The sequence below is a fragment of the Bombina bombina genome, chromosome 1, assembly GCF_027579735.1.
Source record: "Bombina bombina isolate aBomBom1 chromosome 1, aBomBom1.pri, whole genome shotgun sequence".
Classification (NCBI taxonomy): domain Eukaryota; kingdom Metazoa; phylum Chordata; class Amphibia; order Anura; family Bombinatoridae; genus Bombina; species Bombina bombina.
The window spans coordinates 469,926,436-469,944,206 of record NC_069499.1 but is presented as its reverse complement, the minus strand read 5'-3'; the positions used below and the strand labels follow the sequence as shown (position 1 = coordinate 469,944,206).

At 43.7% G+C, this 17,771-nt stretch overlaps 1 protein-coding gene across 1 annotated transcript in view; it reads left to right on the top strand.

Annotated features, from left to right (window-relative positions):
* Positions 1–17,771, top strand: part of NFE2L2 (NFE2 like bZIP transcription factor 2) — a 66,922-nt gene that overhangs the window by 35,926 nt on the left and 13,225 nt on the right. Inside the window, exons 2-3 of the mRNA XM_053698492.1 lie at positions 6,889–7,158; positions 7,260–7,352. Coding sequence (XP_053554467.1) covers positions 6,889–7,158; positions 7,260–7,352 — 363 coding nt within the window. The remainder of the gene's footprint in view (positions 1–6,888; positions 7,159–7,259; positions 7,353–17,771) is intronic.

Sequence of the window (17,771 nt, the reverse complement as noted above, 5' to 3'; positions counted from 1 at the left end):
TAAAATGACACTCTGTGCCCTATGAGTATGGTGTCCAGGCTTGTGGTTTCAGAGTTTATTAAAATATAAGTCAGACTCACATATGTGGTAGGGAAGTGAAAGCATTAAAATTCCTGTGTGTGTGTGTGTGTGTGTGAGCACACATTTCCTGATGTTTATACATTTGTGATTTTTTTTTAATGCATTTTTTTTATGCATTTTGTATGCTGCACAATAATCCCATATTTCATAAGAAAGACCATTCTTCCTATCTGGTGTAATGATAATTTAGCCAGAGGATGATTTATATAATTGATTTCATTGGCAGAATCCTAGAAGCCAGGGGCCCGGACTACTAAAATTTGTATTTCTAATTGGAATTTTTAATGCCTTATATCTAGTATGCTTGGTTGTTTGCTGTGGAGCAAACAAAAAAACAAAACAGTACAGTAGTTCCTCAGTGACTGCTTTTTTCATGTGATTTTTTTACATGTGATCTTATCTTAAATTCCCCTTTCTGTGCATTTTATATTGCATTCCTTTAAAACACTCCATACATAATAAATTCTGCATACCAAAACTATACATTTCATTTAATTGTAGAGCGCAATTAGATTTGTTCAAAACATGTTTTCACCACATTGATGCCACGTGGTACATGAGTGTTTGTTTATATAAGTGATGTTGAGGGTTTACCATGAACTCTTACACGTATGGATTATGGACATATTTATTATGTTTTGTAATTTAAAATAGACCTTGGTTTGTAAATCTTCATAGACTTTTTGTTTTAAGCTGTGCTCACTCTTACTTTCTCCACTTAGTGTGCATAAACATCTGTTTTAAAACATGTTACAGTTTCTTCTTTTTATTAACCCCCCATATTTTGTGTTTGATAAACTTCCTTGTGTTTTTAGGCATGTTGTAGCTTGTTTCTGTCTACCGATGAGCTCTTCAATATCAGTTATTAATAACTGCAGTCTGATATCGTATTATTATTATTTTTTGTCTAGTGTCCCTTTATAGAGGCTCTTTCCATCTTAATGGGAGGAGAGTCCACTGCTTCATTCATTACTTGTGGGAATTAAGAACCTGGCCACCAGGAGGAGGCAAAGACACCCCAGCCAAAGGCTTAAATACCTCCCCCACTACCCTCATCCCCCATTCATTCTTTGCCTTTCGTCACAGGAGGTTGGCAGAGAAGTGTCGGAAGATTCGGAGTAGTCTCTTATGGAGTTTAGTAGTCTTTGAAATGGGACTGGAGTTTTAAGTAGTCCTGTCAGCCTCTCAGTGAGAGCATGGTTGAATGTTGGCGTCTGGAGATGCAGGGAGAGTCTTTCTGTGAAACCATCCTGACTCAGTTTAACAGCTCCATTAGCAATCAGCGTTGACGTGTTTCGCTGCCTGCTTTTTTCTCTTAAGTCCATGTCAGGAGCGATGCTACTACCCTGTCACACTTGAAGAGCCGTGTTCCTGTTCCACGGCGTTGATTCTGGTAAGATAGTTTCATTTATATATATATTTGATAACGCAAAAAGACAGGGTCACAGTGTGGCTCCTTTTATCTTTATAGAATCTAGGGTAATACCCTCGGAAGGGGACTGTTGAACAGGGGGGATATTATTATGCATAATATTGTTTATTGTGTTTATCTACTGCATTTGTGTGAGATGAGGCTCTGTCAGTGTGGAACACAGTTCATTAGCGAGAAATTGAAGCAGGCTTTTTTGACGCGTCCTTCTTTAAAGTGCAGGGCCGGTCCTGCATGGCACTCCATGTGACCGGGTGTGGCCTCTGCAACTTCCTCTTTCTCAACCTGCGTTCGAAGGAGACGAAAGCTGTTTCTTGCAGTCCGGGTCATAGGAGGTGGTGAGTGCACCAGCCATTGGGATATAAAGTCCGTAATAAAGGCGCAAGCTATGGAGGACTCTGATATTTTAGAGGATACTCCCTCTTTATCCAAACCCATTAACTGTGTATATTGTGAGGAGGTTTCTGTTGAACCGCCTACGCAACTCTGTTCCACATGCTTTGGCAATATTGCTATTACCAAAAAGAATAAAGTATTTAGTACGACTGAGCCTTCCACCTCTGAGGATTCTCCGCCCTGTGAGGTGCGTTCCCTGTATTCATCTCAGATTGCACAAGCAGTTCCCCAGGGCACTACTAATCCTCCTGCGGGAGGGGTCCTTTGGCCTCCAGACTTCGCCGATCAATTGCAGACGGCGGTTTCTGCGGCCATTAATGTGATGCCTCGCCCTACTAAGCGCAAGCGGAAGGTACAGCGCGGCTATCCGTCTTAGGGGTCTTCAACTCCACTGGATGTCTCAGACAGATTATCCGCTAAGGAGGACTTATTGGAGGATGTCGCTTCTGGGTCGGAATCAGCTACTTCTAGGACTCCGTCCGTGGAGGAGCCAGATTTTAAATTTAAGATGGAGCATTTGCGCTCTCTGCTGAAAGAGGTGCTTGCTACGTTGGAGGTTCCGGAACCGAAACTACCGGAGGAACCTTTGATCCCTAAACTAGATTAGACTAGACTAGGTTTATATGGACAGGGTAGTACCCAGTCCTTCCCAGTTCCAGTCAAGATTGCAAATATTATTAAGAACGAATGGGAGAAACTTGGTTCGTCCTTTTCCCCCTCTTCTTTTAAAAAGCTTTTCCCCGTTCCAGAAGGTGGATGGTGCTATCTCCACGCTCGCTAAGAGAACGACTATTCCATTAGAGGATAGCTCCTCTTTCAAGGAACCCATGGATAAAAAGATGGAGTCCATGTTGCGGAAGATGTTCCAACTCACGGGGTTCGTTTTTTAACTGGCGGCGGTGGTCGCTGCGGTGGCTTGGGCGGCTACCTACTGGTGTGACGCTCTATCAGCAATGGTTGAGGTGGAGACTCCTCTCGATGAAATTCTAGAACGAATCAAGCCCTTAAGAGTAGCGCATTCATTCATTTGTGATGCTAACATGCAGATTATTTGCCTGAATGCTAAGACATAAGGTTTTTCTATTTTAGCCCACAGGGCTCTGTGGCTAAAGTCGTGGTCTGCTGACATGACTTCTAAGTCTCGTTTGCTTTCCCTCCCATTCAAAGGGAAGGTTTTGTTTGGCCCGGGCCTGGATTCTATCATACCTACGGTCACGGGTGGCAAGGGTGCCTTCTTGCCTCAGGATAAGAGGGCTAAACCCAAGGGAGTTCATTTTTCGTCCCTTTTGTGTAGACAAGTCTCAGCGCCAGCAGCCTGCCACAAAGTCGGAGCAATCCAAGGGATCTTGGAACAAGTCCAAGCAGAACAAGAAGCCTGCTGAGTCAAAATCGACATGCAGGGACGGCCCCCGGTCTGTCCTTGGATCATGTAGGGAGCAGACTATCTTTTTTTGCGGAGGCCTGGAGAAGAGACGTTATAGACCCTTGGGTTCTGGAGGTCGTATCCCAGGGTTACAGGATAGGTTTCAAGCCTTATCCGCCCAGAGGCAGATTCCTCCTGTCAAACATATCTTAAAGACCAGAAAAGAGAGGCGCCTTCCTGGGGTGTGTAAGGGATCTCTCATCCCTCGGGGTAATCGTCCCAGTCCCTGCGGCAGAAAGAGGTCTGGGGTATTATTCAAACCTTTTCGTGGTCCCAAAGAAGGAGGGCACGTTTCGTCCAATTCTGGATCTAAAGGCCCTAAACAAGTTTTTGTCAGTTCCGTTGTTCAAGATGGAGAGGATCATGTCAATTTTGCCCCTGGTTCAAGAAGGGCAATTCATGATGACTATATAGACCTAAAGGACGATTACCTTCACGTTCCAATCCACAAGGATCACTTCAGGTTTCTAAGGTTCGCCTTCCTGGACCAGCACTTCCAGTTTGTGGCCCTTCCGTTTGGTCTGGCTACTGCCCCAAGAGTCTTCACAAAGGTTCTGTGAGCTCTACTCGCAGAAATTGCAGTGGCACCTTATCTGGACCATATCCTGGTACAAGCTCCGTCCTACAGTCTTGCGGAGGATCACTCAAGAGCTCTTCTCCTTCGGTCCCACGGGTGGAAGCTAAACGAAGGAAAGAGTTCATTGGTTCCCAGCAACAGGGTGAAATTCCTGGGTACGATAATAGATTCTTCAGCCATGAAGATCTTTTTGACAGATCAGAGACGTTGCAAGCTTATGTTCAACTGTCTAGCTCTTCAGACATCCTCCAGGACATCTGTAGCCAGGTGTATGGAGGTGATCGGGCTCATGGTATCCAGCATCAATGTCATTCCATTCACCAGGTTCCATCTCAGAACTCTTTAGCTGTGCATGTTGAGACAATGGAACGGTGATCATTCAGATCTGTCCCAATAGATATCTCTAAACAGACCGGTGAGGGAGTCCCTAACTTGGTGGACCCAACTGGAACAGTTGTCTCAGGGGACATCCTTTTTGAGACCATCCTGGGAGATTGTGACCACGGATGCAAGTCTATCAGGATGGGGAGCTGTTTGGGGTGCCAGAAAGGCACAGGGCAGATGGACTCGAGAAAAATTGAGTCTACCTATAAATATTTTGGAACTTCAAGCGATTTTTAATGCTCTGGGGGCATCCCGATTCATCAGATTCCAGTCGGACAACATTACCTCGGTGGCTTACATAAACCATCAGGGAACGACGAGAATCTCCCTAGCCATGAGGGAAGTATCTTGGATTCTGGAATGGGCGGAGACTCACAATTGTTAGCTCTCAGCAATCCACATTCCGGGTGTGGACAACTGGGAAGCGGTTTTCTGAGCAGACAGACATTCATCCAGGGGAATGGTCCCTCCATCCCGAGATGTTCGCGGAGATCTGCAGCAGATGGGGGACACCGGAGATAGACCTCATGGCGTCCAGACTCAATTGCAAACTACCCATATACGGGTCGCGATCCAGGGATCCCCAGGTGGAACTGATAGATGCCTTGGCGGTACCCTGGGACTTACCTAACCCAACCTAATTTACATATTTCCACAGTTGCCTCTTCTACCTCGGGTAGTGGCCCGCATCTAGCATGAGCAAGCTTCGGCTATTCTGATTGCTCCGTCGTGGCCGCGGAGGATGTGGTTTACGGATCTGGTGGCGATGTTGTCATCTCCGCCGTGGAAGTTACCTGGTCGCAGGGATCTGCTGGTTGAAGGTCCTTTTCTACATCAAAATCTCGATTCTCTGAGGCTGACTGCATGGAGATTGAACGTTTAGTCTTAGCCAAGAGAGGATTTTCAGAAAAAGTGATTGACTCTCGTTCAGGCCAGGAAGCCGGTCACTCGACGCATCTACCACAAGGTGTGGAGGACCTACTTGTCCTGGTGTGAGGAACAAGGATATCCCTGACATAAGGTCAGGGTATCCAGGATTTTGGCCTTTTTCCAGGACGGTCTGGATAAGGATCTTGCCGCTAGTTTCCTAAGGGGACAGATCTCGGCTTTATCTGTACTGTTGCATAAGAAGCTTGCAGAGCTTCCTGATATTCAGTCCTTTGTTCAGGCTCTAGTTAGAATTATGCCTGTCTTCAGAAATTCGGCTCATCCTTGGAGCTTAAACTTGGTTCTTAAGGTTTTGCAGAGGGCTCCGTTTGAGCCTATGCCTGCACTTGACATTAAGGTTCTTTCATGGAAAGTCCTATTATTACTGGCTATTGCTTCGGCACGCAGAGTCTCTGAGTTGGCAGCCTTGCAATGTGAGCCTCCCTACTTAGTTTTTCATGCCGATAAGGTTGTTCTTCGAACTGGATTGGGATTCCTTCCCAAGGTTGTGTCGAGTCGGAACATCAATCAGGAAATAGTAGTTCCTTCTTTGTGTCCTAACCCTTCTTCGAAGGAGAGGTTACTTCATAATCTGGACGTGGTTCGGGCGTTGAAGTTTTATCTTCAGGCCACGAAGGAGTTCAGACAGACTTCGTCCTTATTTGTTGTGTATTCAGGGAAGCGCAGGGGGCAAAGGGCCTCTGCCACTTCTTTCTTTTTGGTTAAGGAGTATGATCCGTCTGGCATATGAGACAGGGGGACACAAGCCTCCTCAGAGGATTACAGCTCGACTAGAACTGTGGCCTCTTCTTGGGCCTTTAAGATTGAGGCTTCTATGGAGCAGATTTGTAAGGCGGCCACTTGGTATTCCTTACATACTTTTGCAAAATTTTATACATTTTATGTTTTTGCTTCAGCGGAAGCAGCTTTTGGGAGAAAGGTTCTGCAGGATGTGGTGCCCTCAGTATAGGGTCTACCTCATTTTTACCCTCCCGTCTTTTTTTTTTTTTCATTCAGTCTCCTCTAGAGCTTGGGTATTTGTTCCCACAAGTAATGAATGAAGCAGTGGACTCTCCTCCCATTAAGATGGAAAACCAAAATTATGCTTACCTGATAATGTCATTTCCATCTGTGGGAGGAGAGTCCACTGCACCCGCTCGTTTATCCGGTGGGCAGACTTAAATTTATCAATCTTCTGGCACCATTTATACCCTGATATTCCTCCTACTGTTCCTTGTTCCCTTGGCAGAAGGAGTGGGGAGGTATTTAAGCCTTTGGCTGGGGTGTCTGCCTCCTCCTGGTGGCCAGGTTCTTAATTTCCACAAGTAATGAATGAAGCAGTGGACTCTCCTCCCTCAGATTGAAATGAAATTATCAGGTAAGCATAATTTATGTTTTTCATTTATAAGATTTGGATCATAGCACTATATTTACTATATACTCTGACTGCTCTGTAAAAAGGTTGATAGTTTTGTTTTTACATATTGAGGCAGTTGGGACAAATATTGAAATACAGATAATGAATATTGCTTTTTAACTTTTCCTTACTATGCAGACTTGCTAACTAAAAATGCTCTGCACTGTATTTAATTTGATTCTTACCAAAGCTTACATGTAAAATATATTTCTATTTGCTCTTTTCTTATCCTTTCTATATGTTGTTTTCTACAGGATATAAATCTGATTGACATCCTCTGGAGACAAGATATTGACCTTGGTGTTGGGCGTGAAGTGTTTGACTACAGCCAAAGACAGAAGGAGTATGAAATAGAAAAACAAAAGAAGCTTGAAAAGGAAAGGCAAGAACAGCTTCTAAAGGAACAGGAACAAGCATTATATTCTCAGCTGCAATTAGATGAAGAGACAGGGGAATTCATTCCAATCCAGCTTGCAGCACCAATTGAGACACCAGTCACACAGGCACCTCCCAGCTCCTTACAGGTAAATTATTGCAGCCTTGTTTTATTTTGTTTCCTAAGATGGCAAAAAGCCTAGTTCAGAAAAAAAATAAATCCTTTTTTTCTCTTTATTATTCCTTCTAGCATAAGGCTGATTTGAGAGAAGGAGCAGCTCTATCCTTTGATGAATGCATGAAGATTTTGGCAGATACATTCCAATTTGTTGTAGACAATGAGGTAAATACTTGCCAAAATAGTCCAGATTTATATGCTTTGCTGTTGGTCGTAGAAGTAATTTATTTTAAAGGGATATGAAACCCAACATTTTCTTTCATTATTCAGTCAGAGAATGCATTTTTAAACAACTTTCTTTTCTTAAGACATGGAGAATCTACAACGTCATTCCAATTTCTAGTGGGATATTCACTCCTGGCCAGCAGGAGGAGGCAAAGAGCACCACAGCAAAGCTGTTAAGTGTCACTTCCCTTACCCATAACCCCCTGTCATTCTCTTTGCCTCTGTCAATGGAGGAGGTGAAGTTTGGTGTCTGAAGATATTTATTTCTTTTTTGGGTACTTTTCCCTGCAAGCAAGGATTTGGGTTTAGCTGTGTCCACATCAATCTCTTGAGTAAGAGTAGAGGTGGTATTTAAGCAGTTAGGAAGTGGTGAGGTGGTCCTTACTTGTTTTGGTGACGTATTTGCTGCCCTAGTCATAGAAAGCCAGAGTTGGTTACTCTGTTCTTTCTTTTTCTACAGGTCTCTGTATGGTGTATGTGTCCTTTCATGCCTGGTGAGCTGTCTTCCTGCCGGACAGCTATATTGCAGGTAAGTGCTTTTGTCTTCCAGGTGTTGGAGACTTGCACTTCAGGAAAATAGTTATCTCTGCAGTAATATTGGAACATGATAAATCCTTTATAGATAGGATTTACTGGGGCAGTGTGCAGGCACATATTGTATGTGGAGACTAGGGGTTAATCTTCCCTTAATATTGGGGATGTTTCCTCTATGGCTCTTTAATTATATTCACTCTTGTAGTGTTGACAAGGGTTTAAATTAGGCATTTTATTAGAAGCGCAAGAGCGGTAGGGCACAATTTATTGAGGCTTTTATTGTGACTGCAAAAGGACTTTTATTCTCCGGTCTTACTCGGCAGTTTCTTGGAACGCATGCTTTTAGTTTGCTGCACAGTTCCTGTTTGCCGGTCATGTGACTTCCCGCTCATCTGACTCGGAGCGGGGTGGCGTCACTTCTTCTAAGCTTCTTCTGTGTCGCCTTGTTGAAGGAGTCGCTCGTAAGCAGCCTCTGTGCATCTGACTAATTGTGGATCCTCTGAGAGTTACGGTAGGGCACCTCAGACAGTCTGAGGTGTAGAGGTACTAAGATTGTTTTTTTTCTTTTTCTCTTGGGGTTATATTAGTGTGTATAACGCTCTGAGGGGATAAATACTTTTTATTAAAGTGACAGCAGTCTTTCTCTTGTTAAGTGTGTTCAGTCCACGGGTCATCCATTACTTATGGGATATATTCGCCTTCCCAACAGGAAGTTGCAAGAGGATCACCCAAGCAGAGCTGCTATATAGCTCCTCCCCTCACATGTCATATCCAGTCATTCTCTTGCAACCCTCAACAAAGAAGGAGGTCGCGAGAGGAGCTGGAGTTTCTACTTATCTATTCTTCAATCAAAAGTTTGTTATTTTAAATGGCACCGGAGTGTGCTGTTTTTCTATCTCAGGCAGTATTTGGAAGAAGAAACTGCCTGTGTTTTTTCTATGATCTTAGCAGGCGTAACTAAGATCCACTGTCTGTTCTCGACATTCTGAGGAGTGGGGTAACTTCAGAAACTGGGAATAGCATGCGGGGTCCTCCGCAAATGAGATATGTGCAGTACTTTATTTTCTGGGAATGGAATTGACTAAGAAAATACTGCTGTATGATGTAAGTACAGCCTTAAATGCAGTAGTGGCAACTGGTATCAGGCTGATAAATGTATGCGCAGTCGAGTTATTTTCTAGGGACTAGAATTTGACTGGGAAAATACTGTTAAAACTGAAATAATACTTAAGCCTTATCTGCAGTGGTAGCGACTGGTAGCAGGCTTAGTGATAACTTTGCATGACTTTGGAAAATGTTTCTTTTTAATAAAACGTTTACTGGCATGTTATTCGTTTTTGTGAGGTACTTTGGTGATAAATCTCTTTGGGCATGATTTTTTTCCACATGGCTAACATATTTTTCTGCATGGAAACCGTTATATCAGGGCTCCCACTGTTGTGATAGGAGTGGGAGGGACCTTGTTTTGGCGCCTTGTTGCGCAGTTAAAATTCTAGCACAGTCTTCCTGCTTCTTCCTCCTTGATCCAGGACGTCTCTAGAGAGCTCAGGGGTCTGCAAAATTAATTTGTGAGGGAGGTAATCAGTCACAGCAGATCTGTGACAGTGTGCTTGACTGTGATTAAAAGCGTTAAATCTTAATTGATATCCGTTTTATCCGTTTTGGGTATTGAGGGGTTAATCATCCTTTTGCTAATGGGTGCAATCCTCTGCTAATAATACACTTCTTGTTAAGAATTGTTTAATTATATCTGTATTTTTTGAAGCGCTGCAGCGTTTTTTATATTGCTTGTAAACTTATTGAAAGTGATTTCCAAGCTTGCTAGTTTCATTGCTAAGTCTGTTTAAACATGTCTGATTCAGAGGAAACTGTTTGTTCAATCCGTACCGATAAAGAAACTATCACCAGACAACGAGTGGGAAGTTATGCCGCCTAACTCTCCTCACGTGTCAGTACCTGCGTCTCCCGCTCGGGAGATGCGTAGGATTGAGACGCCAAGTACATCTAGGCCCTTACAAATCACTTTACATGATATGGCTAATGTTATGAAAGAAGTATTATATAATATGCCCGAATTAAGGGGCAAACGCGATAGCTCTGGGTTAAGGACAGAGCGCGCTGATGACACGAGAGCCATGTCTGATACTGCGTCACAATTTGCAGAACATGAGGACGGTGAGCTTCATTCTGTCGGTGACGGTTCTGATCCGGGGAGACCGGATTCAGAAATTTCAAATTTTAAATTTAAGCTTGAGAACCTCCATGTGTTACTAGGGGAGGTATTAGCGGCTCTGAATGATTGCGACACGGTGGCAATTCCAGAGAAATTGTGTAGGTTGGATAGATACTATGCGGTACCGGTGTGTACTGACGTCTTTCCTATACCAAAAAGACTTACAGAAATTATTAGTAAGGAGTGGGATAGACCCGGTGTGCCTTTTTCCCCTCCCCCGATATTTAGAAAAATGTTCCCTATAGACGCCATCACACAAGACTTATGGCAGACGGTCCCTAAGGTGGAGGGAGCAGTTTCTACGTTAGCCAAGCGTACCACTATCCCGGTGGAGGATAGCTGTGCTTTCTCAGATCCAATGGATAAAAAATTAGAGGGTTATCTTAAGAAGATGTTTGTTCAACAGGGTTTTATATTGCAGCCTCTTGCATGCATTGCGCCTGTCACGGCTGCAGCGGCATTCTGGTTTGAGTCTCTGGAAGAGGCGATTCGCACAGAGCCATTGGATGAGGCTTTGAGCAAAGTTAGAACCCTTAAGCAAGCTAATGCGTTTGTTTCAGATGCCGTAGTACATCTAACCAAACTTACGGCTAAAAATTCCGGATTCGCCATACAGTCGCGCAGAGCACTCTGGCTTAAATCCTGGTCAGCGGATGTAACTTCCAAGTCTAAGCTACTTAACATTCCTTTCAAAGGGCAGACCTTATTCGGGCCCGGCTTGAAGGAAATTATTGCTGACATTACGGGAGGTAAGGGCCACGCTCTTCCTCAGGACAGGGCCAAACCAAAGGCCAAACTGTCTAATTTTCGTGCCTTTCGTAACTTCAAGGCAGGAGCAGCATCGACTTCCTCCGCTCCAAAACAGGAGGGAACTACTGCTCGTTACAGAATGGGTTGGAAAGGCAACCAGTCATGGAACAAGGGCAAGCAGGCCAGAAAGCCTACTCCCGCCCCTAAGACAACATGAAGACAGGGCCCCCTATGCGGAGACGGATTTAGTGGGGGGCAGACTTTCTCTCTTCGCCCAGGCTTGGGCAAGAGATGTGCAGGATCCCTGGACGTTAAAGATTATATCTCAGGGATACCTTCTGGATTTCAAAACCTCTCCTCCACAAGGGAGGTTCCATCTTTCGAGGTTATCAACAAACCTAGTAAAGAGAGAGGCATTTCTACAATGTGTACAAGACCTCTTAATCATGGGAGTGATCCACTCAGTTCCGCGATCGACAAGGATTTTACTCAAATCTATTTGTGGTTCCCAAAAAAGAGGGAACCTTCAGACCAATCTTGGATTTAAAGATCTTAAACAAATTCCTAAGGGTACCATCGTTCAAGATGGAAATCATTCGAACCATCCTACCCATGATCCAAGAGGGTCAATATATGACCACAGTGGACTTAAAGGATGCTTAGCTTCATATACCGATTCACAAAGATCATTATCGGTACCTAAGGTTTGCCTTTCTAGACAGGCATTACCAGTTTGTGGCTCTTCCCTTCGGGTTAGCCACGGCCCCGAGAATTTTTACAAAGGTTCTGAGCTCACTTCTGGCGGTACTAAGACCACGAGGCATAGCGGTGGCCCCGTACCTAGACGACATTCTGATACAAGCGTCAAGTTTTCAGAATGCAAAGTCTCATACAGAGATAGTTCTAGCATTTCTGAGGTCGCATGGGTGGAAAGTGAACATGGAAAAGAGTTCTCTGTTACCACTCACAAGGGTTCCTTTTCTAGGGACTCTTATAGATTCTGTAGAGATGAAGATTTACCTGACGGAGTCCAGGTTATCAAAGATTCTCAATGCTTGCCGTGTCCTTCATTCCGTTCCAAGCCCATCAGTAGCTCAGTGCATGGAGGTAATCGGCTTAATGGTCGCGGCAATGGACATAGTGCCATTTGCGCGCCTGCATCTCAGACCGCTGCAACTATGCATGCTCAGTCAATGGAACGGGGATTACTCAGATCTGTCCCCTTTGCTAAATCTGGACCAGGAGACCAGAGATTCTCTTCTCTGGTGGTTGTCACCGGTTCATCTGTCCAAAGGAATGACCTTTCGCAGACCAGATTGGACGATTGTAACAACGGATGCCAGCCTTCTAGGCTGGGGAGCATTCTGGAATTCCCTGAAGGCTCAGGGATCGTGGACTCAGGAGGAGAAACTCCTTCCAATAAACATTCTAGAATTAAGAGCAATATTCAATGCTCTTCTAGCTTGGCCTCAGTTAGCAAAACTGAGGTTCATCAGATTTCAGTCGGACAATATCACGACTGTGGCTTACATCAATCATCAAGGGGGAACCAGGAGTTCCCTAGCGATGTTGGAAGTCTCGAAGATAATTCGCTGGGCAGAGTCTCACTCTTGCCACCTGTCAGCGATTTACATCCCGGGCGTAGAGAACTTTGAGGCGGATTTCCTAAGTCGCCAGACTTTTCATCCGGGGGAGTGGGAACTTCACCCGGAGGTATTTGCTCAACTGATTCGTCGTTGGGGCAAACCGGATCTGGATCTCATGGCATCTCGCCAGAACGCAAAGCTTCCTTGTTACGGATCCAGGTCCAGGGACCCGGGAGCGGTGCTGGTAGATGCATTAGCAGCCCCTTGGGTTTTCAACATAGCTTATGTGTTTCCACCTTTTCCGTTGCTACCTCGACTGATTGCCAGGATCAAACAGGAGAGGGCATCGGTAATTCTGATAGCGCCTGCGTGGCCACGCAGGACCTGGTATGCAGACCTAGTGGACATGTCGTCCTGTCCACCATGGTCTCTTCCTCTGAGGCAGGACCTTCTAATTCAGGGTCCTTTCAACCATCCAAACCTAATTTCTCTGAGGCTGACTGCCTGGAAATTGAACGCTTGATTCTATCAAAGCGTGGGTTTTCGGATTCGGTTATTGATACATTAATACAGGCTCGGAAACCTGTGACCAGAAAAATTTACCATAAGATATGGCGTAAATATTTATATTGGTGTGAATCCAAGAGTTACTCATGGAGTAAGGTTAGGATTCCTAGGATATTGGCTTTTCTACAAGAGGGTTTAGAAAAGGGTTTATCCGCTAGTTTGCTAAAGGGACAGATTTCAGCTCTGTCTATTCTTTTACACAAACGTCTGGCAGAGAATCCAGACGTCCAGGCCTTTTGTCAGGCTTTGGCTAGAATTAAGCCTGTGTTTAAAGCTGTTGCTCCTCCGTGGAGCTTAAACTTGGTTCTTAAAGTTCTTCACGGTGTTCCGTTTGAACCCCCTTCATTCCATTGATATTAAGCTTTTATCTTGGAAAGTTTTGTTTTTGATGGCTATTTCCTCGGCTCGAAGAGTCTCTGAGTTATCTGCCTTACATTGTGATTCTTCTTATCTGATCTTTCATTCAGACAAGGTAGTCCTGCGTACTAAACCTGGGTTTTTGCCTAAGGTTGTTTCTAACAGGAATATCAATCAAGAGATTGTTGTTCCATCATTATGTCCTAATCCTTCTTCAAAGAAGGAACGTCTTTTGCATAATCTAGACGTGGTCCGTGCTCTGAAGTTCTACTTACAGGCAACTAAGGATTTTAGACAAACTTCTTCTCTGTTTGTCGTTTACTCTGGACAGAGGAGAGGTCAAAAGGCTTCGGCTACCTCTCTCTCTTTTTGGCTTCGTAGCATAATACGTTTAGCCTATGAGACTGCTGGACAGCAGCCTCCTGAAAGAATTACAGCTCATTCCACTAGAGCTGTGGCTTCCACCTGGGCCTTTAAGAATGAGGCCTCTGTTGAACAGATTTGCAAGGCTGCAACTTGGTCTTCACTTCATACTTTTTCCAAATTTTCCAAATTTGACACTTTCGCTTCTTCGGAGGCTGTTTTTGGGAGAAAGGTTCTACAGGCATTGGTTCCTTCTGTTTAATGTTCCTGCCTTGTCCCTCCCATCATCCGTGTACTTAGCTTTGGTATGGGTATCCCATAAGTAATGGATGACCCGTGGACTGAACACACTTAACAAGAGAAAACATAATTTATGCTTACCTGATAAATTTATTTCTCTTGTAGTGTGTTCAGTCCACGGCCCGCCCTGTCTTTTTAAGGCAGGTTCTAAATTTTAAAATTATAACTCCAGTCACCACTGGACCTTATAGTTTCTCCTTTCTCGTCTTGTTTCGGTCGAATGACTGGATATGACATGTGAGGGGAGGAGCTATATAGCAGCTCTGCTTGGGTGATCCTCTTGCAACTTCCTGTTGGGAAGGAGAATATATCCCATAAGTAATGGATGACCCGTGGACTGAACACACTACAAGAGAAATAAATTTATCAGGTAAGCATAAATTATGTTTTTTCAAAATGTTAGTTATTCATTATTCAGACAGAGAATGCATTTTTAAACAACTTTCTTTTCTTAAGACATGGAGAGTCTACAATGTCATTCCAATTTCTAGTGGGATATTCACTCCTGGCCAGCAGGAGGAGGCAAAGAGCACCACAGCAAAGCTGTTAAGTGTCACTTCTCTTACCCATAACCCCCTGTCATTCTCTTTGCCTCTGTCAATGGAGGAGGTGAAGTTTGGTGTCTGAAGATATTTATTTCTTTTTTGGGTACTTTTCCCTGCAAGCAAGGATTTGGGTTTAGCTGTGTCCACATCAATCTCTTGAGTAAGAGTAGAGGTGGTATTTAAGCAGTTAGGAAGTGGTGAGGTGGTCCTTACTTGTTTTGGTGACGTATTTGCTGCCCTAGTCATAGAAAGCCAGAGTTGGTTACTCTGTTCTTTCTTTTTCTACAGGTCTCTGTATGGTGTATGTGTCCTTTCATGCCTGGTGAGCTGTCTTCCTGCCGGACAGCTATATTGCAGGTAAGTGCTTTTGTCTTCCAGGTGTTGGAGACTTGCACTTCAGGAAAATAGTTATCTCTGCAGTAATATTGGAACATGATAAATCCTTTATAGATAGGATTTACTGGGGCAGTGTGCAGGCACATATTGTATGTGGAGACTAGGGGTTAATCTTCCCTTAATATTGGGGATGTTTCCTCTGTGGCTCTTTAATTATATTCACTCTTGTAGTGTTGACAAGGGTTTAAATTAGGCATTTTATTAGAAGCGCAAGAGCGGTAGGGCACAATTTATTGAGGCTTTTATTGTGACTGCAAAAGGACTTTTATTCTCCGGTCTTACTCGGCAGTTTCTTGGAACGCATGCTTTTAGTTTGCTGCACAGTTCCTGTTTGCCGGTCATGTGACTTCCCGCTCATCTGACTCGGAGCGGGGTGGCGTCACTTCTTCTAAGCTTCTTCTGTGTCGCCTTGTTGAAGGAGTCGCTCGTAAGCAGCCTCTGTGCATCTGACTAATTGTGGATCCTCTGAGAGTTACGGTAGGGCACCTCAGACAGTCTGAGGTGTAGAGGTACTAAGATTGTTTTTTTTCTTTTTCTCTTGGGGTTATATTAGTGTGTATAACGCTCTGAGGGGATAAAGACTTTTTATTAAAGTGACAGCAGTCTTTTTCAAAATGTTAGTTATTCCTTTATTTTTGGGGAATTTTTTATTTTGCAGCTATGGACATGGAACAGGAATCTGTTTCTTTTTATAGATGCTTATTATGTCTAGAGGCCCAAATTGTTTTGCCTATACAATTTTGTGCTACATGTTTAGCTATAACGCTAGAGTGTGAAGATAAATTATTGCCCTCTGAGCCTATTGTCTCCCAGAATAATGCTGTTCAGGTTATGCCGCAGCTTTCTCCTCAAACGTCCCAAGCCTCAATGGCATCACATACAGTGCCCTGCGGTTCCTCTCAGCCTCCTGTAGGCTTATATTTGCCTGTAGATATTGCTGCACAGATATCTTCTGCGGCATTATCTGCTTTTCCCAAGTTGGGGAAGCGCAAGAGGAAAACTAAACTTTTTTTCTGATAGCAAGGTGTCTGTCGCCTCTGCTGCTGCGAAGGTTGACCTCCATCCTCCTGATGAGGAGGATACCTCGGTAGTTTCTGAGGGTGAAAGCTCAGATTCGGACAGTATAATTCCTTTGACTGACTTTGAAGAGGTAAACTTCAGATTTAAGCTTGAATACCTCAGTTTACTGTTAATGGAGGTACTGGCTACTTTTGACGACTCCGATTCTTCTGACGAGGATAGCTGTTCTTTTAAGGATGCTATGGACAAAAATCTGGAGGCTTATTTAAATAAAATCTATGTGCATCAGGGTCTACAATGGCAACCCTATTTTAGTATTGCCACAGTAGCAAGTGCAGCATCTTATTGGTGTGATGCCTTGTCTGAATTTATTTTAGAGGAGACCGTTGGAGGAGATCCAAGATAGGATTACGGCCCTCAAATTAGCCAATTCCTTTATCTCTGATGCTAACATTCAAGTCATTAGACTGGGAGCCAAGATGTCTGGTTTCATTATACTAGCCTGCAGGGCTCTGTGGCTGAAATCTTGGTCAGCTGATGTTACCTCCAAGTCCAAGTTTCTTTCGCTACCTTACAAGGGTAACACCCTGTTTGGTCCTGGTCTGACGGAAATAATTTCTGAAATTACGGCTGGAAATGGCTCCTATCTTCCCCAAGATAAGAATAGACCTAAGGAATGTCAAAATTCTAATTTCCGTTCCTTTCGTAACTTCAAGGGTCAGAAGTCTTCCCCTTCCTCGTCCAAGTCTTCTTGTAGACTCGATCATCCTTGGAATAAGGGGAAACAATCAAAGAAGCCTTTATCTGAGACTTTCAGCATGAAGGGTCTGCCCCCAGTCCGGTTCTGGATCAGGTGGGGGGTACTTTCCTTTTTTCAACAAGCTTGGATACGCGATGTCCCCGACCCTTGGGCTGTGGACATAGTATCTCAGGGTTACAAAATAGAATTCAAGACTTGTTCTCCCAGGGGCAGATTTCTCCTATCAAGGTTGTCTGCAGACCAGATAAAAAGAGAGGCATTCTTAAAGTGTGTTCAGGACCTGGGAGTGATTGTTCCTGTTCCTCTAAGTGAACATGGTCTAGGATTCTATTCAAATCTGTTTGTGGTTCCCAAAAAAGAGGGAACTTTTCAACCCATTTTAGACCTAAAGTGTCTCAACAAATTTCTCAGGGTACCATTCTTTAACATGGAAACCATTCGTTCCATTCTACCTTTGGTCCAAGGTAGAGGGTCAGTTCTTTTTTTTTTTTTTTTTTTTTTTTTTTTGTTTCATGTCCCTTTAATATTTTTTTTTTTTTTTTTTTTTTTTTTTTTATAAATGTGTTTTTTTTATTGAGGGAATAACAACATCAAAACAAAAATCAGTTTGCTCAGACAAACACGTTGCATAATATATAACAAAGCAGATATCATAGGCATAAACAAGTGCTTAAGATCATATTAGGAGTAAAGCCATCATCATGACATTCATAGAAAGCTCACAGACAAGGATATAACTAAAATGAAAGAGCAAACCTCTAATCGCCCTCTTTTCCCCCAATGTTAGTTGAGGCCACTTTTGGACCTCATTAAAGTGAAAGTACTACTCAGAGGGCTTTTGGATAGTGCAGGCCCAATCAAGACCTACACTTTATAGTCTCCTTCATATGCCAGCTAGGACCATGGGTAGGTCCAGGCAACCTGTAACACAATTGAAGGTGATGGAAA